The following is a 23,826-nucleotide window of genomic DNA, read 5'->3' as shown; positions in this document are numbered from 1 at the left end:
CTGGTCCAGGAAGATCCCACATGCTGCAGAGCAACTAAGCCGGTGAGCCACAATTACTGAAGCCCGCATGCCCTAGAGCCCATGCGTTGCAACTACTGAGCCCACGCACTGCAACTACTGAAGCCCGCGTGCTCTAGGGCCTGCGTGCTGCAACTACCAAAGCCCACACGCCTAGAGCCCGTGCTCCACAACTAGAGAAGCCACTGCAATGAGGAGCCCATGCACCACAACAAAGAGTAGCCCCCATTCGCCGCTACTAGAGAAAGCCCGGGCACAGCAACAAAGACCCAACACAGCCAAAAAAAAAAAAAAAAAAGGTCTTTTCACAAAACCTCTAACACTGTAAAGGAACAATCTTTAATCTACTTTATTAGTATGTTAAATCCTAATCTAGAGAAAATATGTACTTTAAATATTTCTTGTACTTTAGTGAATAAGCAATTGTAAACCAAAAGTTCAGCACTGTGAGCAGATTCATCACCATTTTACTTCAAAATTCGCCAGTGAATAATGTATACTGAAACTCCTAAAAAAGTAGGGCATATACATTAAAGAGAAAGTTAAAGGCACATTCTTCACTATCTTCTCCTATGTATCAGTAAACAAAATTGATACTGCCGGAAAGCATTTTACTCTAATTAATAAAATTACCAGAATGGAATGTTGGCATAGGCTGAAGCCATACTTTTAAATTAATAGAGAAAGACTCTGAACAACAACTCATGATTACAAGTACAAATTAGTTTATTTGCCCTAGACTTTAAATTAAAGAAAATGTGAACAGCCATTCCTCCACATAAACTTAATAGAAAAACTAACAAAGTACTACTGAAAGTTTACATAGATTCTTTGGAATCCATTGCCCCATAAGTAACAGCATTTTGAAGAGACCATCATTAGCAGAACTTACCATGACACAGATCATTATTTCCCACTTCCTCATATCTTCACAGTAGCTCATGCATTGAAGCACAAAAGATTCTTACTGTAAGTCAAACTATTTCAGTTGCCACAATGCCACTCACAGAATGAATGACACACTGCCACATCCTCCTCATTCTACTACAACAAAGTTCTATCATTTCTAACAGGTGCAAATTTAATTAATGGATTATATGTCACAAGTGGATTTCAAACGGGTTTAGAGATTACTTTTATATTATAAATTAATTGTCAAGCTAGAATAGACACTGTGACCACGTCAAAATGAAAAGCTAGGTAAAAAAGAAATAGGCATAAGAAAGGCTGTTTTAAACCTTTCTATTAAAGGTGACATCATTAAATGTTCCAAGGATAATTCTGATCTAGAATCAGGTCTTCTTTCTGCAGCAATCCCACTATTCATGAATCAGCTAAATAGTAGACATTCCCATTTACTTGGTATTAGCAATAAGCCTGAAAACTCTCTGCACCTTCTACTCTGCTTCCTAGCTCCAAAAATAAAGGAAGCATTTTAAATACAGTTGAACACCAATGTCAGGAATATATGTCTTTAAAAAATTGTAACTTGGCATCATAACTAAAGGCATTAAATCCATTCTTTAAATGCAGACAGTACAGCCAAGAATATACAACCTCATTTCATGAGTTTTAAAAAATATTTAAACATAGAGTCAAGTAAATAATAGAAGTTTTATAAAAACAAGCCTTTATCCACATATTAATGAGAAGACACTCAAAGGTACAAGAACCTTCAGAAAGTAAGGAAGGACATCCAGTGCAAACTTTACAATTTCACTTTCTCACATCTACTTTCCTATTCCTTCTTTTCTTTCTGAAACCAAGATCCTTTCTTAGGAGCAATCAGATGTAAGAAAGGAGTTGCAATCACTATTTTTCTTTCAGAAGGACGTCAAGTGGCTGGGTGAGACAAAGTAGTTCTACCAATTAATAGCACCCAGGAAAGGTTTAGAATACCCTACTTGTTTACCTCGAAGAAAAGAAGGATTTAGAGAGAAAGTGAGTAAAGATGAGAATGAAATGGGTCAAAATTCAAGTGCCAACCTGGAGGGCCCATAGGCAATAATACTGCAAATAGAAGTGGAAAGGAGGGGGATCTAGAATATTAGAGCAGGGAGCAGAAAGTACGACTACAAAGAAAATTATTCAATGTTTTTACAATTGCATACCTATCACTCAATATTAAAATTTTGTTTGTCTTCGTACTTTCCATTTTTGTACCACCTTGCAACCCTACTACATCATCCCAGAAACCCACTCATCTCAGAGCTGAAAGCCATTCAGGCACATCTTTCTTAAAATCTAACCTTTTTCCCAATTAGAAAACTGCCCCTTACTTTTCCAACTCATCCCTTCCCGCAACTAACACTCTCGTTTTCTCATGTGGGTGGTTTCCATTAGGAAAAGAACCGGATATGAGTAAACCACGTTGAGAACTTAAGCTTTGTTGAGGATATAAGTATTTTTTAAATGGAAGCTGCTTCGTAGAATATAATGGAATAATGTATAAAGAGATTTTTTGAGCAATGGTTATTATCTCAAATTCTTGTCTAATCTGGGGCTAGGAGTTTCTTCATTTAGTTAACCATTCAGCAAATATTTACTGAGTATCTAGAAATATAGGGATAAACTTGGCATCCTACTTCTGAACCTTGTCAGTTTATACTGCAGAGTTTAATAGGAAGAAGTGAACGGAGGGGCTAGAAAAAAAATAGGTGATAACAGGACTATATAGGTAAGGATGATAAATCCTTGCTTTACATACTCCAACAACCCATACACCACCATCCTGGCCTCCATCCTGCTTTACACCTGCCCTCGGCATCACTAATTGAGCACTAACTGATCACATTCTTTCCTGCTGAAACCAGGTGTGGATCAGAATTTTTTCAACATTATGTTCCAGATAACCAGTTGGTATTTAAAATGAAAACTATGTGTTATCTCCATGTTAAAGGAGTAGTCAGGCATCTGTGAAAGAAAATTTAAGATGACAGAAGGAACCACTTATATTCAGTCTAGAAGAGTAACAAAAATAGCAGTTATGTGTCATACAGCACTGCATAGATACTTTTAAGATACTGTATTTCACTGAATCCTAATAACAATCCTATGAGGCAGTACTATTTCCATTTCACACTTGAGGAAAGTGGAAGGCTATCCCCAGCCTCTGCTTATCTAAATCCCTTTCTTCCATGGCAGCCTCCAAACCAGCTCTCCATAGCCATCCCCTCTTCTAATCTCCTCCAGCATCTGACACTTAACAAATGTTACACTGTATGATTATCTATCTTTTTCATGCCTCTATCCTGCCTCCCCCACTAAATACCATATTCCCCTTCCTTACTATAACTGGTGCTCAAAAATACATGTTTACACAATGGCCAAAACAATTTTGTAAATAGCCAAACAGTCGAAAGTAAATAGATATTAAAAGAAAACTGCACACCCTATATTTGGTCACCCAGGCATTTTTACTACAGTAAAATATTATTATAAGAAATTACCCACTTCTAGCTGTGGCCTTGAAAAGTTGTCTTCACATGACATATGACATGTTTATATGTCATACTTCATATAAAGTAGTTAAAGATCAGAAAACTAGACTGCCCAAAGTTATACAGCTAGCAACGAAATCACTAAGGATCTTAGTCTAGGCCTGTTTCATCCTAAGCCCCATATTCTTACCACACACATCTCCAAAGAAGCAGGTTTAAGGTCATGCCAACATACATGAGATCAAAAGATAACACACAGTTGGAAGGTTAGCTAATATAGGAGCAGATTTTTCTTCTATTGCTTGATGATGCCCAGACAAGTTCCCTGAAATAATTTAACAAGCTCTGATACACCAAGTTATTCTGTAATGAATGTGTATCATCTTTCAAGCCAACAAAAAGGTCATAGCTGGGGTTACAGCTGTAAAATTGCAGTGGACTATGTTTGGTTATTTTGATATATCTTTTAACTAAATTTCTGTAATCCCTATCTTTTTGTTTATATGGTGACATTTCCAGCCTTCTTATCAAATTTACATGACATATAACACCGGTTTTATTAGCCCACCTAGTTTCTAAAAATTTCAAATTCATTTTTAAGCAGAAACAGTGAGCTCCAAGTACAAGGGATTCAGGAGCTGTAATTTGAAACATACTAGCAATACATGCCCACAAGGCAAAACAAGAGCATTTTAGCAGCAAATTAGCAAAACAGGAGTGACCTACTGGAACAAGAAAAAGTTATCTTAGCCATGTGACAAGGGCTTAGCACAAAACTGTACTTCTTACAGTAACTAAAATACCTATTAATGTGTGTATTGTGAAGCAACAAAAAAGTCTAAACATTAAAAAATTAGACAAAATTATGACAGCCAGCATTTTAAAAAATAATAAGAATATAGAATACAATAGAGAAAATAAAGAGATGTACAGCAAAAGAGAAAACTCTGGCTTCAGTGCAGTCTTCACACAAAAGAATTACATTAAACTCAATTTGTTTTAAGAGTAAAGGAAAAGATACAAAGCATAAAAATGAAAAACCATTTTAAGAAGACTACCAAAAAAATTAGTATTTATTAAATAAAAGATAATACATCTACAAATACTGGAGGCCAACTCCTTTCTATAAACATTTTATATATACAATAAAAGCCTTACTGCACTACCCATTTAAGTTATGCTAGAGATCTGGGGACTTATATGAATGGCCCATGTATCAGAGTATCTAGATAAGAAACCAGAAAAAAAGAATTAATAGGAAGCAGAGTCACTGATGTCTGTGACCCCACAGTAAATTGAAGACTACTCAGAAGGGTAATAAACCTTTGCAATGTTAGCTAGTTTTTTATTTTGGTTACGGGATACCATTAAAGCATTTACAGAATAGTAACTGATTTTAAAATTCCATTCTCTGCCATTTAAAATTATAGGCAATTAACTTATGTAATAGCTATAACCCTAAGAAAGATTAAATATAAATTACATTTCTGTAAAAATGAGTTTTATTTTAAGGTATCAATGAACACTCACCACATAAGAGATTTCTCTCCATTCACTCTCTCATTCAACATATTACTGAGCACCTACTATATACCAAGCATGAGGTTTGGAACTAGGGATACAATGGTGAAGAAAAATAGACCCAGTATCTTCCCTCATGAAACATAAAGTCTATGGGACAGACAGACACTAATCACACAATCACTAGACAAATGTAAACTTGTAACCAAAACAAGTCTTACAAAGGAGAGCACAGAATTCCCTAGTTGCAGAGATCTTTGGTATAAAGGAAAACTTCATTATTCAAAGAAGCACCCCACAAACTTGATAGTTTTATAAAGTTTAGTTTTTATATATTGGTATCTTTTAAATCAGGGCACAGATATTGAAAATATTATTATTGGAGAGGAAAAATGCCATCAGTTATCTAAAGAGAAAGGAAACTTTAAATGTGTATTACTCAATACCTGAGATAGCCCCTTTCTCAAAAATGTCACTCATGCTAAAAAAAAGCTAAGTTAAAATTTGAGAAATAATTTAGTTTTCAAACAAATATCCAAAAATCTGCAATAGTATTAAATTTCAAAAGTTTTTAGACATAGGCATTTTTATGATATCTAGCCTTCAAAGAAATAGCCAATGGATAGGAAGTATGAAGACAGCATTCTGCATAAAAAGCTTTGTTAGGTTTTCTCTTTACACACATTTGCAGTTACTTGGACTGACCCCAATGACAACTAGTTCATGTCTTAAAGACTTCCTCTGTATACATGGCTAATATTTTTGACAACACTATCACTACTGAAAAAGTGAAGCTTTAATTTGAATCTCCTAACAGCAAAGAGCTAAACTTGTCAAAGTCTCATGAAAGATATGCAAATATTAAAGAGATTATTTACTCCCCCTTGACCACATAAAATGTATACTTAAAAGCATTTTTTTTTAAAAAAGATGTCAGCTGTCTCAACTCCGGGTGCATAGTGTGTGATGTCCTCAATAACTCCAATTATACAGTTAGGTAAATTAAGTTGCCTAAAACATTTAAAACTACATTTACAAATCAAGTAAATCGGATACTCTCAAACCTTAGAAATGCCTGACGGGGTAGCCTTACCACCTACCAAAATCATTGTAAATACCCAAGCAACAGTTGTAAATTTAATAAACAGAACTAATAAATGAAATAAATCCAATTATCTTGAATGCTCTAACACTATTTAGAAACTTAACCAAACGATTTTACATCTTTTAAATTAAAATCCTCCTAGGTATGGTGTAGCAGCAAACTGGGAAAAAACTCTGGTTCCTGAAGACCTTGTGGAATAAAACTGTCTTACCAGTCCTGTATGGATTGTGTCGTCTTATGTGAAAGAGAAATAAACCTTGTTTAAGCTAACACTGCATTGGGTTTTCTTTTACTCACATCTAAAAATAATACTAATTAATACATAATATGTTTAATATCAAAGAAACATTTAAAATTACAAAGCTAACATGACATTCTCTAATAGGTTTAATTCTCTTAAATGCTTCTAACACCTTTAAAAACAAATACGCACATATAATATCATAATGATTATAAAATTTCTTCCTAAACTTAATACAAAAATGTTAATACTAATGGATTTGATTTGTTTCATAAAGTAGCACGTTTACCAAGATATGGTGAGGGATACAGATTATCACTCAGGGTCAAACAGGGTCACAGAACCTAGGGGCTTCTTCCAGGAGAGTTCTACCTGGCTAGCATGCTAAGTTTTGTTGTGTTGTTGTTGTTTTAATGGTACTAGGACTGTTCAAGCCAATGGCTTTGCTTACAACTTGATATATCATACGTTCCTTCAATTTTTTTAAGCAACGTCCCAACATGTCATTTAATTGCCTATTTCAAATTGGTGATATTCTGTACGTTATACTCAGATTCAACTAATCTCTTTTCTGACTGACTGGATTCTGCTTTCTTTTCTTATCTTTCTCATCTGGCTCAGTGCCACAATGCTGCATTCACTTTATTGGCAGGAAAGATGGAACAGAGAAATTAGTTTATTGCTGTTGTTTTTACAAATGATAATCAACAATTAGGTATGACAGAAATCAACTCTGTAAAACAGAACCTTACATGTCTACCTATTGATTACTTGACTTCCACAGCTGGCTACTTATACAGCCTTATTTATTACCATAAAAGGTTAAAGGTAATCTTTTCAAAGGGTGACCTTTGTAAGGCCAAGAAACATTCCACACTTTCAATGGGTTTTTGAAAATGAGTATGTCTAAGTGAAGGTGCAGTATGTAAATTCAACTATCTCACAGTGACTGCAGTTTGTCTATTCCTTAAAGCTGAGGAACTTAGATTTTAGGGAAAAAATCACAGACATGCAATAGGGAAATAGATTAAGAGAATCTGATGAACACAGCTGTTTTCTTTCCAGACCATGAGAATTAGGTAAGCAGAAGCATAAAGAAGTAAGGAAGTGTAAAGAACTGATTACACTGCTTTTCCTCTTGCACTGTATTGCTCACCATTTTGTACCAGATGATTAAAAATCCATTCACTAATATCACTTCAGAATATGCCTAGAAATAATGTTCAAATCCTGCAACCTTATTTAAGCAGGATGCTGACAAAGTGACCCATGGCCAGGAAGACAATAAGAATGATAAGCATACTCAAAACTGCCTCATATGAGAGAAAGCTGAAGGCAGGAAGTTGTTTAGCTGGGAAAAAACTGATCATGGTGTACAAATATTTCACAGGTTATGAAAAGAAAAAGAATTAGATTAGTTGGTTCTCATGAGGGCAGACCTCGTAAAAGCATGTGAAAGTTATAAGAAGGCAGATTTGTGGGATGAATTGGGATATTGGGACTGACATATATACATTATTGATACTATGTATAAAATAGATAACTAATGAGAACCTACTGTTTAGCACAGGGAACTCTACTCAGTGCTCTGTGGTGACCTAAATGGGAAGGAAATCCAAAATAAAGGAGATATATGTATACAAACAGCTGATTCACTTCGCTGTATAGCAGAAACTAACACAACATTGTAAAGCAACTATATTCCAATAAAAATTAATTTTTAAAAATAATAAGGCAGATTTTTGTTCAAAATTATAATAAATAGAGCTATCACGAAACAGCAAAATCTACCTCACTGGAGGTGTTTGACAGAAGCTAGGTCATCACTTATCACACATTTGTGGATTCTGTTATTTTCAAATTCACAAACTGAGAGTTTCACACATAGCCAAAGATGCAAGGCAGCAGCCTCTTTCCCCAATGTTCCAAATTCACCGATAATTACCAAATATCATCCAATAAATGTTCTCTTTCTGTGATAACAAGGAATGACTCACACTTCCCCCAAGATTTTCTTAATGATTTATAGAAAGACTGAATTAAACCTAAAATATCCATCTATGTCTATTAACGAGTTAAAAGTGAAAGAGGCATGTAACATACAGCTTACATATAAATACAGCCTACATAAATAATTGTCACTATTATGCTTCAAAGTCAAATAAACACTCTGATATATATCAATGTTTTCTTCCTTCTCTGGATAATTTTCTTATGCACAAATACATTATGGGTTACGGAGTATCTAGATTCTGGCCTATTACCCTGGGCAAACTGGCAAACTTTATTAATTTTTTTTTTTTTTTTTTTTTTTTTCTTTTTGCGGTACACAGGCCTCTCACTGTTGTGGCCTCTCCCGTTGAGAAGCATAGGCTCCAGACGTGCAGGCTCAGCGGCCATGGCTCACAGGCCCAGCCGTTTTGCGGCATGTGGGATCTTCCTGGACCAGGGCACAAACCCGTGTCCCCTGCATCGGCAGGCGGACTCTCAACCACTGCGCCACCAGGGAAGCCCAAACTTTATTAATTTTTTATATCACCCTCCTTATCTGTAAAATAACAGAGACCTGCTGATGCCCTTCATCAAATTAGATAATCTAACATTATTTCTCCTTCCCTGCTTTCATCAATTCTCCAGTGCACACAGAGAAAATAACTTGGGAGTGACTATATATACAGAAAGGCAGAAAGATGACAATCTGTAAGTTGGATTTCCTCTCATTTCAAATCCTAGGTTTGCATCTTGAAACACCTCTGTTTCTGAGGGAGAGGGGCCAGGCGGTTACTATAACCCAGCTCCCCTGACTTTGCTGATTGTCTGTCATTTGCCCCTCCAGTTCACCCTCTCTCTGACCCAGGGGTTCTTCTATGGACTGCATCAAAAGCAGATCAGAAAGAGGAAGTGGCGGGAGGGGGGGGGGCGGTGTTGGTTTGGGTATTTCATTTCCTGGTTTTCTCTCTGTGGGGTGATCTTGGGCTGGCTGGGTGCCTCTACCGAGTGTCACTGCTCCTCCCAAGACAGCCATCTCTACAAGGACTGTCTCCTTCCAGGTTTGATATGTTCCCTCCCCTCACCTCTTCAGGCCTAGAGGTAACTGCTCAAATGTTGTCAACAGGTATTATCCTACCTCTTGTGGTTTTCCCACATTTCTTCCACATATTTATAAACAGTCCCTCTCAAATAATTTGACAAGTGCTTCTGCGTTTTTGTTGGAAAGTGACCCCAGGAAATAGATCTTTGAAATGAGATTGAGATTACTCTAGAAACTCAGGAATAATCTCCATAGCAGGAGAAAATGGGACCAAAGGGAATGCATTTAGTGTTATCAAGATTTATGATTATACAAATCAGATGAAGGGCAAAACTGGGAGATCCTGTGGTGTGATGGTTAATTTTAGGGCAATTTGACTGAGTCACAGGGTACCCAGATATGTGGTTTAACATTATTCTGGGTGTGCCTGTGAGGGTGTTTCTGGATGAGATTAACATTTGAATCAATGGACTGAGTAAAGCAGATTACCCTCCCCAGTGTAGGTGGGCCTCATCCAATCCACTGAAGGCCTGAACAGAACAAAAAGGCAGAGTAAGGGAGAATATACCCTCCCTGCCAGGCTTCAAGCTGGAACATCAGTCTTCTCCTGCCTCCAGACTCAGACTGGAATTTACACCACCAGCTCTCCTGGTTCTCACACCTTTCGACTTGGACAAGAATATACCATCAGCTCTGCCGGGTCTCCAGCGTGCTGACTGCAGATCCTGGGACTTCTCAGCCTCCTTAACAACGTAAACTAACTCATTATCCATCTATCTGTACCTCCTATTGGTTCTGCTTCTCTGAAGAGCCCAGACCAATACAAATGACCATGGCACTTAATTGCTATGAAAAAAAGGTGACTGTAAAGATTGTGGACTCATCTGACTTCCTAGAGAGTATACAGGAAGAAAAAAAAGAAAAGCTACGAACATAACTTTGCTTCTGGCCATGAAAAAGTAAAAAGCAGGATTTACCCTATAACTACCTCCCATAGCACTCCACCCCCCTGCCCCACCAACACAAGCACACTTTGAAAAACTAGAAAACTGTACCGAAACATATAAAACTACGTGTTCAGACACGGGACAACAGGCAGGAAGACCACAATCCTTGAGAGAAGGGAAACAAGAAGATGAGTCCTACGACTGCCCCAGTTTACTGCCCTAGAGGCAGTTTCCAGGTTGCAGCACAGGAAGGGGGAATCCAAACAAAGCCCAGTAACATTGCTGAACTATTCAGAGTCAGGTGAAGCCAAGGCAGCGAGAATTTACGGGGCAGTGTATCTGAGAGAAGAGAGCAACACAGAGAACTGCACAGGGGACCTGAGGAGTCTCTAGCTGGGTATTCATGTGTGAGCGAGAGGAAATTCCCTGGGACTGAGGAAAGAATCAGCAGAGAGCTGCAATTCCCAAAGATCACATGCAGTTGGAAACAGTTTCTATGCGCCCACCAACCAAAGAGGAAAGATCTCCTAATACACGGTAGAGTCCTCTGAAAGGAATCATAGCAGTTCTGGGGTAAGTTAGCCCTAGACTAAAGGCTGCTTTGGACCCACTCGAAGTTTAAAAGCTATCCTCAAAAGAATCAAACTGATTCCAAGTAACTTAATTGCATATAACAGAAACTGGCAAACTCTTTCTGTAAAGAACCAGACAATAAATATTTTAGTCTTTTTTCTATGGATGGACCTCCTGAACTGGGCAGACTGTGTCAAGATATTCATGACAATTGAGGCTGAATAAAATCACTTTCAATTAAAGAAGACACAAATACTTAGATGGGCCTTGCTGACTATCTTCCTAAAGCCAATCCCATTTATTGTATAAATAAACTAAGTCTTGGTGAATTTAAGTCAACTTGCTCAAAGTAAACAAAGGTAATAACATAGCTTGCGGTCAGGAGTTGACTTCAAGTCTCTCAGACGCTAAAATCTATGGTAACAACTATATCTTACTGCCTCCCTTGTAATAATTATTTTGCTATCCCCATCTAACTGAAAATTTCATCAGAGCATGCTATCATCTTAATTGAAGCATCCTCTGTTGCTACTGACTACTTGCAATAATGGTAAAAGGGGGTGAGCATTTACTGAGAACCTTTAAATTTATTATCTCACTTATTTTTCATACAGCCTTCGAAGTTGTAGACCTTGCCCATGCACACACAGCAGTAAGTGGTGCCATCAGAAATGGGGGTTGGGTCAGTGAGACTCCAAAGCCCAAGATCTTCCCACCACAGCACACTGTCTTAATAGCATGTTCTCCAGAAAACCCCCAAGTCCCCACAGCCCTCAGTTACAGCTACCATTTACTATCTCTGCCTGGGATTACAAAGAAACAGAAGTGGGTAGACAGGAAGGAGGAAGGTTACAGAAATGAGACAAGCCTCAGGCACATTTGAAACATAAAGGGCTATTTTGGGGTAGAGGTAGTAGAAGGTGGTAGATTATGTTGTGATTTATAAATGAAACATCCCATAGGTATTTTGCTTATGACAGATAGAAGATATCACCCACAGTCTCAATGCCCATTTTTTAACACCAAAATAAAAAAGATAGGGGCTTCCCTGGTGGCGCAGTGGTTGAGAGTCTGCCTGCCAATGCAGGGGACACGGGTTCGTGCCCCGGTCCGGGAAGATCCCACATGCCACGGAGCGGCTAGGCCCGTGAGCCATGGCTGCTGAGCCTGCGCGTCTGGAGCCTGTGCTCCACAATGGGAGAGGCCACAACAAGTGAGAGGCCCGCATACCGCAAAAAAAAAATAAATAAATAAACATAATCTTTTCATTAATTTTTTTAATATGCCCAAGTCTTTTGCTCTTTTAAGCCTTATCAGGATCCAGGGTTGGCTGGACTACATCACAGAAATATTAGAAGGTCCTCTCTGTTTGCATGGTTCTCTGTTCATAGCTTCATACGGTACTTAGTGTGCTGACATTTCCCATCACTCCCACTGTGAGCGCCTCAAGAATAGTTTACGTCTTACTCATCCTTTTTTCCCTGGAGCACAGCACAGTACCATTATAGACATACTCAATAAATGATTCCCAAATGACTGATTTCCCAAAGGCCAAATATAAATACTTTATAAAATATATTTCTTCAAGAAGCACAACACAAGTTGTACATGGATGTCTTCAAAATAGTAGTTTAGTAAATTGAAAACTTGGATATACTGTCAAATTTAAAACATAATTTTTAATTCTTATTTAGCCTCTCTGAAAATGTTGACCACTTCACCCTAAAACTCCCCCTTGGTTTCCGGGGTGCAGTTTTTTCCTTGTCTTCTTCCTACTTCTCTGGCCACTCCTTCTCAGTTTTTCTCTGATCACCGTAGGTTATCTCCCCCAAATTCTATCCTCAGTCCTATACCATACTTGACTCTCTCTAAAACTCTTTTGCGTTACCTTATCTAAATCAGGATTTCTCAACTCCAGCAGAACTGACATTTTGGACCAGATAATAATTTGTTGTGAGGGGATGTCTTGTACATTACAGGATATTTAGCAGTATCTCTGGTGTCTACCTACTAGATCCCCCAGTTGTGACAATCAAAAATGTCTCTAGTCATTGCCAAATGCCTCTGGGGAGTGGGGGGGCGGGGTGGAAAGGCAAAATCACTCCTGGTTGAGAATCACTGATCTAAACTAACAACTTCAACTATCACCTTATATACACACCACCAACTCCCAGATCTGTATCTCTAGCCCAAACCTCTCTCCTTAACTCTCAACACATTCCAATCACCTGATGACTAACTCTCTTTGGACATCAAATTCAACATAAACCTTAACTCATCACTGTTTTCCTTAAATTTATTCCTTTTTCCTATCTGTTCCATCTTGATGAGTGACACAACTATCTATCCAGTCACTCAACCCAGAAATCCTGAAGCCATCCTAAAGGCCTTTTTCTCATTCATATTCAATGAATTACCAAACCCTACTCATTCAATCTCTTTAATACCTTAGTTGGGTCCCTCTCTCTCCATTTCTAACACAGACTTAAATCAGGCCTCATTACATCTCACCTGGATCAATGTAATAGCATCTTAATTGGTTCTACCTCTCATCTAGTCCTATTACTGTTCCTCCACAATCCTGCCAAAGTGATCATCCTAGAATTCAAAACTGACAGTGTCACTCCCCTAAAATTCATGATAGCTTCTCATAGCCTTAGAATTGCACTTCAGCTCCTCAAACAAGCACAAGAAGGAATTTATGATAGTACCCTGACTTACCTTTCTGGCTTTTTCTTGCAACTCACCCACAGACACTCTTTACTTCTGCCATGCCAAACAACTTGCATTCTGTTAACACATTATAGTCCCTCTGCCTGGACTGTCCTTCTCACCTTCAATCCTCAACCCCTTCTTACAACGAACTCCTGGTTCATCCATTTTTCAAAAGTTAGCTCAAAATCACCTCCTCCGGGAAGTTTTCCCTAAATTCCCACTTTAGAGTCACCATCTCTGGGTTCACAAAAAAAGGGCTTATACTTCTATAACAGCATTTACTTATGCTTATGATGCTTACGATCACTAGCTAATGCCTTACTCTAACCTCCTGAGAGCAAGGATCAAATCTTATCTGAGCCGATAGCCAAAGAACCAAGTATTTCTCATGTCTACTAACTACATAGAAGATACCCAATAAATGTTTGCTAAATGAACGGAAATAATGTCTCCTTCAACATTTCACTTTTGATACAATTGCAAATTTTAAAAGTAGGTCTAAAATAAGCATAGTTTAAGAGCAAACATTTTTATTTTAAGCCAGTGCTAGTTAAGCTACAAGTAACAAAAATTTTAGGGATGCTTTACTTAAATATATATATATGTATATAGATATGTGCGTGTGTATGCGTTTTTAGCCACAGGATCTGTGATAAGAAAAAAACCCCAACTGTTCCTCTAATGACTATGGTGCCCACTAAAATATTCAAACGGAGCCATCTGAACTCACATCCTCCTGATGACTAAGACTGGTATCTCAATTTTTAGTTTCTGTTCTTGTCCAATCTGACAGAACATTCTTGCTTACGTGAGGCTTCTGGATCAAGTGTACAACACACAGTATCAAATTGTGCAATTGTTTGTTTGAAATAAGAAAGTGGCTTACAGCTGGATCTATCTTTATCTTATAACCAAGAGTTAAAACTTAGCCCTATTAGCCCTTCTAATAGAATACCATCCCCGTAATACTACTATGCTTAAAACAAACCAGCATTACATGTCCCCCATAAACCCTAAGCATAAAGAAGCCAAATTTTCAGATCTAGACTTTGATACTAAGCTTTCCGCCTCCATCCCCAATTTTTAGAAGCCCCACATGCATCACCCCAGGCCCTCTTAGCCTCACTCATCTCTCATTCCAGCCAGCACTATGGCAACCAGCTCTGCTTGGACTCTGACCAGTGTCACAGAGGAACTATCTGACAGTACCTTGCTTCAGGCCTATACACTGTGTGCCTCTCACCTGCCACCCCAAAACTTTTGTGTTGAAGGACAAGACATCACCAGACACCACAGGTCTCTGCCAGGACTTACTCATACAGAGCTCAGAAATGCAGGTGAATTAATACCTCCTGAGGTGAGCCTTTGGTCACTGGAAGATGGATAACATTAGATAAATTGTTCCCCTTTTCTCCCAGATAGACTGTCTTGAGATGGAGTCTACACAATCCCATGCAATCAAGCAAGCTGTCACGGTTAGCGACAGCCAGCTAGATAGCGCATTTTCATGTTGGCTCTCCCTCCCTTTCTCCTTCCTCAGTCCGGTTTGGTACTCCCTAATAAATTATTACTCTACAGGGCTCTGCTTTCTGGGGAACCCAGTTTAAGACATTCCACCACTTCAAGAAAAGTTTGTGGTTTTTACACTGCAAGGGAGATCCCAAAGCCCATTAAACTGCAAGCTGCTATTTCTGCTTTCTTTTCCTTAACTGAAAGACCTCAGAGACAGCAGAATAAAATCAAAACCTACCATCACTGCTTCCTCACTCACCATTTCTCCACACCTATTACAAATACCAACCTCCAGAATAAACAGTCTCAAATAAGATCTTTACATTAATACACTCAAATAATAATCTCTGTCCATGCATTATTTTAGCCTGGCAATGTGGATGGTCTGAGGAAAAGAATGATGGGACACTAGTTCCTTCTCTTTTTTCAGGTTGTTCTTAGTCTTAGAGCTGGCATTCTGGACACTGTCCTTTCCATCATGGCCCAAATTCAGGCCCCACAAGACTCTACCCCTTATGAGTAAGCAGATCTGTACTCAACATATCAAAACTAAAATGTGAGGCAAGACTGGCACTGTCCTACCACACTGAAAGAATGTGAGAAACCACTTCACTCCACGTAACATAATTCTCAAAAGTCAAATGCCTTAACCATATAGGTTCTTTCTCTTTTCCTAAAAATGGAAAAAAGTAGTATAAGACAGCCACTCATATATCACAACGATTAACTGCTAAGATAATATCTTAAAACTGTCCATATTGTTCATTAAAAAATATATATTATGATTGCAAATTAAGTTACTAATATATCCAAAGCAGAAACTAAAACATGCAGCTAATGTACAATAAATTTAGCAGGAAACGTCTTCATCTAAACAAGATTTACTGAGCATCTACTATATAAACAAGCATAAGCAAAACAAACCAAGCCAGAAAGCCTCTGCTCTGTGCATGTTGTATTGCCTAGTAGAGGAGATTTAAAAAATTAAACAGGGGACTTCCCTGGTGGCGCAGTGGTTAAGAATCCGCCTGCCAACGCAGGAGATACAGGTTCGAGCCCTGGTCTGGGAAGATCCCACATGCTGCCGAGCAATGAAGCCCGTGCACCACAACTACTGAGCCTGCGCTCTAGAGCCTGTGAGCCACAACTACTGAGCCCACATGCCACAAGTACTGAAGCCCGCACACCGAGAGCCCGTGCTCCACAATAAGAGAAGCCACCGCAATAAGAAGCCCGCACACCGCAATGAAGAGTAGCCCCTGCTAGCAGCAGCTAGAGAAAGCCTGCGCACAGCAACGAAGACCCAACCCAGCCCTAAATAAATAAATAAATAATAAATTTCTAAAAATAAATAAATTAAAAATTAAGCCAGATAATTCAAAAACTACCCTTGCAATTGCAATAAGGAGAGTGATGAGTCAGAGAAGGAGTCATGGAAGAAGAAACGTTAAAACTGAGACCTGATAGTAGAAACTTATTGTGGGGCAGGGGTGGAAGACAACAGAGATGGAAGGTGTCTCAGGCAGAGAAAATAAAACACACGAGGGTCCTCAGCATGGAGCGTGGCATTTTTGAGCAACAGAGGCCACTGTGACTGGTGTTCACTAAACAACAAGGCAACTTATTGGAATTGAGCCTGTAGAAGTAGAGAGAAGGCAGAAACCAGATCACAGAGAGCTTTATAACATTGGTAATGTTACAAATGGTAATATAGGTAACAATAACATTAAGAATTTTGAATATAATAAGCTCTATCACTTTTCGTGACATGAAAATGTAACTTTGGGCTACAATTCCTAACAACTTGTAGGCTAGTGAAGTTTCCAAACTGAAAATCAGAGGTTTATAGCTAAGCTTGTTAAGTCTCCCAATGAAACATCACTATTGTATTTTCTCCCAGTTCTGTAATGATTGCTCTTTTAAAGAACAGATTGATTCACTGGGTCGATACCACAAACACTTATTGAAGAGACCCTGTATTGTTTTGTCCAGTACTGATAATATTGCCAGAACAAATCTTCCCAATTTTTTTCCCATTTTTTAAAATTGTGGTAAAACATACATAACATAAAATTTACCATCTTAATTATTAAGTGTACAGTTCAGTGGTATTAAATATAATGTTGCCCAACCATCACCACCATCCCTCTCCTTAACTCTTTTCATCTTATAAAACTGAAATTCTATACCTATCAAACAATAACTCCCCATTTCCCCCTCCCCCAAGGTCCTGGCAACTACCATTCTACTTTCTGTCTTTATGAAGTTGACTACTCTAAGTACCTCATATAAGGGAAATCATACAGTATTTCTCTTTTTGTGACTGGCTTTATTTCACTTAGCATAACATCCTCATGGTTCATCCATGTTGCAGTCTATGTCAGAATTACCTTTTTAAGGCTGAATAATACTACATTGTATGTATATACCACATTTTGTTTAACCATTCATCCACTGATAGACACGTGGGTAGCTTCCACATTTTAGCTACTGTGAGGAATGCTGCTATAAACATGGGTGTACAAAATCTATCCAATCTTGATGAACAAGATGTCATTTCAATCCATTACCCTGTATAAATGCATACCACATAGACAAAATCTAGAATAGAAGTCCAAAAGGAAAGTGAAAAAGATGCCTTATTTCATCACTTTTTTCTTTTGGTAGTGTGTCTAATTTCTCTTCTCTCTTGCTAGCCTCACCAAATCTAGACCATCAAAACTTTTCATGCCTCTTAGTATAATTTCATTATTAATGACCTCTTGCCTTTTCCCATGGAGTTCCCAATTCACAGATGAATATTCCCCAAATCTTCCACCTTCAAAAGTCATTTTACATCCTGCTTTCACCGAACTACTTTCCTTTTTAAATGCTTTACTTTCCTGTTAACCCAAAAAGAAAAAAAAAAGGGGGGGGAGGAAGCAGCATATGTTTTATTAAAATATTCCTGTAACTATGAATCAGCAATGATGGGTTCTATTTTAAAATGCAAAAGTTTCAGAGACTACATGAGTAAAAATAGAATATTATAAATAAAATTGCAAGCTATCTCCCCTCACAATACCTAACAGTAGTAAGCTTCTTTTAATTTTTCTCATCTGAGAGAAGATATTGAAAATGTGCTGATAATGTTGAGAAACATTAAAAATGATCAAAAGATTAGGAAATAAGAAAAAAAACAAACATTTTTTCCAGTCTGGGACTAGACTGGAAAAGATAATATGAAGTATAAATAGCCTTAAAAGATATAGCCACATTTAAAATGTACCGTCCTATTAATCTACACATCTTAAGGGCAGCCCTCTGATATAACTCAAAAAGTGAAGGAGGCATAAAAGGACACCAGTCTTGTCGTGGGGCAGGTGCTAATCAGAAACTCAAAGATGTAAGGACTATTTGACATATACACAGATACATCCGGTCAACACCATTTGCTGCCATCCTGTGAAAGAAAACAAAAATTAACAGGCAATAGCTACTAAAATACACTTAGTTGTTCTGCAGATAAATAAAGCATTCTTCAATGACTTCATCTGCTGCAGCCCCTGGCTAAGACGGTTTGCAGCAGAGCAAGTAGAACTCCAAAAAGAGGCTGCCTATTCTTCAGCTCAGGACAGTCAAAGAAAAAAGGAAAAGGGTTTTACCACACTAAAAAGGTATTTAGTTCAGCCTATTCAGTGACCTGTGCAAGAAACAATAAGCCAAGCAAAGGATGGACTTTTGTCTTGATAAAGTAGGGTGATAGGATTCTTCAAAGAACACAGATCTCATGTCTGAGATATTTTAAAGATAAAAGTGCCTAAAGCCAGAACAAACCAAAACAACTTTTTAAGGATCCTTCAACCCTGATTTACACTTTGCCTTAATATTCTAGGTATAAAAGAGGTTGTAAACAAAATCCAGGAAGCCAGCAAGAAAAAAGTCATTTCTATAACACTGTGATTATGGAATACATCCCAGAATCTTTCCCAAAGATAATCAGAGGAACTCTAGCGTCAGATGAAACCCAAGGGTCCACAAGACAATGACCAGAAGAAGCAAATTATAAATGAGAAGCTTTGGAAGCTCCAACCACTGGATCAGAATTTAATCATCTATTTCAATAACTTCAGTAAACCCCTAACTCTCTGCCTTGGAAGGAAACAAGGTAATTTCAGGAATGAGTAGAATTCACTCTCATTCTTTATGTGCTTAAATTATCTTAAAGAAATCTTAGTCACTTCCTGGTAGTTCTTACTGGAGATGAGTGCTATTATTAAAGGTCATTTGCCCAAGCTGATTTTCCACATTTTCTCTGTCTCATAAGCCCATACACACATTCATTCCTAAACTTGGAAAATGCTTAATACCTTAGGACAGAGAGAGCAGAATACTGTGACATGAGTGCAAAATTTCTAGCCCACAACAAAAGAAAAGTGAATCCTACTCAAAAAAAAGTCTCATAGTCAATCATTAATGATCACTGTGTCATCCTCAATAAAATTACTTGACATTTCAATTTTAGTAACCTCTCTCCACAGGCCTTAACATTTTCCTACTTTATTAGCTAAGTACACTAAAAGACATTCTTTAGTAAAACTAAGTAGTAAAAAATTCACAAGAATTCTGAAGGTGATTTATCATCACAAAACTGTGAAAGAAAGCAGATTCCTACCAGTAAAAGTCACTTGAGAAAACTTAGTGAAAAATCCTCAACAAAAAAGAATATTACATTAATGAATTAACAATACATTTCTGTGTGCAACCACCATTTAATATTCACTCGCAATTTCAGTTTAAAACCTTTCTAGTCAATAATTTCTAGGACTGTACTTTGGCTATACTGTAATATGAAATCTGCATATTATGTTATTTAGAAGGTTAAAAAAGAGAAAAATGACTGGTATTTGTTCTTTAAAAAAAAAGTTAATCCACACTTAGATGATAATTTCTCAAACTACACATGGATTTTATTCTAAATTCCATTAGGTTCCCAAAGCAACTGTTCACTTGCAGCCACTATAATGTCAACCTGTCGAGGTTTCTGTACAATACTCTTTCTACAAACTGGCTAGACTTTCCATTACCATAATTTTGCACACTAACATAGACAAAACACTATTGTCATTTTAAACTGATAGAAATATTCCCAACCTAAGAAATCCAAAACTATTATAAACTTAAATTTTTCTTCAATTACTGAATTCACTTCTCTAGAATCATATGTAAAATTTCACTTGGTAATCAGGCTAAAATATCGTAAGTACAAGAAGTGTGGTTTCTCTATAGTCTCCTCAAAAAGAAAAAATATATAAGAGAATGAATCTGTCAACCTTAACATGGAGTTTTAAAATGAACAAGTTGACCAAAACTATATTACCATATGTCTGCTTAAATAATGAAGACAAAAAGACAATCCTGAAGTCCCACTGCCCCATGGTTGTCTAGCTAAGTCCAGGAACAGAGGAACATTTATAAAGCTAAGATTCTGCTCACCCATTCTATCTCTGCAAAATCTGGACTGCTGAAAACAAATCTTTTCTTATTGTTAATTAGATAATTCCACGGTGCATTGTGTTTTCTATAATAGAGAGTAATACAGGATAAATTAACTTGACAAAAATGTAAAAATGTCAAAATGATGCCAATTAGTATAATGGTGGCTGGTTTATCTAAGATTCAAAAACCAATTTAAAAGATGGGCTTTCAAGAATCCACATTCTTTTAAGTAAATGCCTTAATCGTTCAGTTTATTACTTGGGGGACTTAAGATCAGCTTGTCAACACACAAAAAAGTATTATTTTCAGGCTTTCCAAGATTTCCAGTAGCTAATTTTTACCAGAAAGCCTATTTAATGGCAGCCAATTTGCAAACATCAAATTTAAGATTACAGCTTCTGTAAAACAAGAAGAAAGACATCAAAGTTCACTTCAAGTATTTACATTGGCATAGACTGAACAGACTACTTAAGAAAAAACTGACACCAAGGGCTCCATTTTGCTATCACTCATGTGCTACATGCACTAGTTTTCACATTACTTTAATCAAGAGATAGATATAACAAGTCTATCATTTAAAGTACACAAATTCATTACTCCTTTATGTAAGTTTGACATTTTGGCTCATGGCACATATTTGCAAACTAAGTATACACTCCACTAAAAGGGCAAAGAAACTAGAATAACTTAGCTTCCTTAAGTTTATATTATAATGAAACAAGAAGACAACTAAGTGGGTGCTTGTAATGTAGGACTGCTAGGGTCAATTTTATCATCACTAGAGCCTCAAGTTTCCTTCTAAGTGATAGGGAGAATCCTTATTATCTGATAAATGGTTATTCAGAACTTAACACAACTACAGCACAAACAAAAGCACCTTAAATAGCAGACAATGTCTAATTACCTAACTTTTAATGACAATGATAAAAAAAAAACTTCTATTATGTACACAGAAAATCCAATAAATACCCTGCATTAAATACAGGCATTTTGTCCTAGATTCATGGACAATAAAAGGTATAATAAGAAACAAAAGAAATTATTCAATTTTATACTCTTACTATAATTAGAAATAAATTTTAATAAACTAATTTCACTGAAAACTATTTTTCAAGAAGAGTTACCAGTTGTTCCAATTTTTCATTTTTTGATCATAGAATTTCCCTGTTCTTAAAGCTTTATACTTAATAGCTTTGTAAGAAAATATAATAACAAGATTATTAAATAATCTTGTAATATTAAAGATTTACTCAAAATATTAAAGATTTGGTATATTAATATTAAATAATATTAATATCATAAATATTAATTTATATTAATATTAAATATATAATATTAAATATATATAAAATGTATAATTATATATATTTAGTTTTATATATTATATAATATATATTTATATATATAAAACATTAAATGTATATAAAATATATATATATTGAATATATATTAAATATATAAATAAATATAAAACAATATATTGTTTATTATGTTAATTATAAATAATATTAAATAAATATTAAAGATTTACTCAAAAAATTACTCTGTCCTATTGATGGCAGTGAAGGCTGGGGAGAGAAACTAAAGTTCTATGGTTTTTTCAAAAACACTTTAAGACAAATATAACAAATATCTGATTAGAGAAAATAATTTTCAGCTCTTCTAACACAAATATATTAGATACTTTCTATTCAAATACCCCCATACATTCACACATTTTTATATACAGAGAGGATGATGAGCTGAATCTGACCACTTGTGGTGTGCCAAGCACTGTGCTTTGAATGCACTACACTTATGACAACTTTGTAATTGAGCGATTATGTACAGCAATTCTGTCTGGTAAGTACAACTGTTAATGCTATGTACACATGGGGGTGTTGAGGCACAAGGAGGTTGAACAATTCATTCAAAGCGACACAGTTAATCAGTGACAGAGTTAGAATTTAAACCCAGACAGTCTGGCCCCGCATCTGATTTCGGAATTATATTATGGTGTGTATAAGGTACACATGGTGCGTGACACAATGCCTGACACTCCGCAGGCACTAAACAGAAGTGTAACTGTTGTCATACTGCTTCTCTCTTCTTCACTTACTCTGTGATAATTCTGGATCTCCTTTCAGATTCATCATCTTCGGAATAGAAGGGCCATACACATCCACATCTAGCAAACCAACGGCCTTTGACTGTAAGAAAACAGAATTTACCGTCAGATTTTTCCCCACTCTTCATCAAAGATAAAGTGCACAGAAACAGCAGGTCTGACTACAGAAAAGACAATCTGCAAAATACTCCAAAACCATAACCTAAACTTTCAAAGCAACAGTAAGGTAAAAGAACATAAACTGCTCAGGGTAAATATTGTTTGTTGATTTACTAATCTCATCTAGATAACTGACTAAAGAAATCCACTGCATCCACTTTAAACATTGTGGTTCAGATCTCCCATACACTCACAAACAGCCTAAGACCTTCTGATCTGAAAACTAACAAACTACTTGCACACAATGTTAAAATAATGGTTTACAACAGCAAACATAACCCCAGCAAGAAGGAGCATTAACTTTTGGAAAGACCATCTAACACACCAAAGAATAGAAAATGAAGGAAAAAAAGCATAGAAACAAGACCATAATTAAAGCAAGTGAGAAATGCTGATGCAAATCTGGCATGGAAATGCTAACGAGGATGGCAGCAGACATAGTACAGAGACAACCTCTTACGTGCCAGTCACTGTTAAAAACCCGAAGTCTTCCAGAGAATTCATAAACAACTAAAACTGTTTTCCTTGATGATCCACCCAGCTGCCCAAGGGCAGCATATCCCGACTGGTCTCTTCACTAGCTGACAGTTCATCAGCAGGTTAACAAAGAAAGACAAACAATTCACTATTCCCAAATATGTCTTTTTTTCTTCTCCCCCCACCCCACCCCCACCCCCCGCTCTTTCTTCTTTTACAGATTAAATCAATGTTATTGGTTTTTCTCATATACAAGCAAACAGAATGCTAATACTAACTATATGCCTTTGAGTTATGTTTCCCCAAGACATACAACTCTCCCCCCTCTCTCCCTGTATCCTGGCAAGATAAAACTCTTAACCTCTCAAAACAAATTTTTTTAAACTAAACAGTCTCTCACTTTCCACATTATCTACCTATTTCCAGACACAAAATTACTTGTTAAACCCCACTGTCTGGTTCCTATAAACAGACAAAACAAGGTACATTCAAATTTATGTCC

General features: G+C 36.9%; 1 protein-coding gene across 4 annotated transcripts in view; it reads right to left on the bottom strand.

The window, feature by feature from the left end:
* Positions 1 to 23,826, bottom strand: part of NUBPL (nucleotide binding protein like) — a 256,338-nt gene that overhangs the window by 171,179 nt on the left and 61,333 nt on the right. For all 4 annotated transcript variants that reach the window (XM_032624196.1, XM_032624193.1, XM_032624192.1 and 1 more), the window contains one exon: positions 22,680 to 22,770. In XM_032624196.1, the coding sequence (XP_032480087.1) occupies positions 22,680 to 22,770 (91 nt within the window). The remainder of the gene's footprint in view (positions 1 to 22,679; positions 22,771 to 23,826) is intronic.

This window comes from Phocoena sinus, chromosome 2 (assembly GCF_008692025.1).
Source record: "Phocoena sinus isolate mPhoSin1 chromosome 2, mPhoSin1.pri, whole genome shotgun sequence".
Classification (NCBI taxonomy): domain Eukaryota; kingdom Metazoa; phylum Chordata; class Mammalia; order Artiodactyla; family Phocoenidae; genus Phocoena; species Phocoena sinus.
Note: the sequence above shows the minus strand (reverse complement) of the source record. Positions and strands in the feature narration are given on the sequence as shown.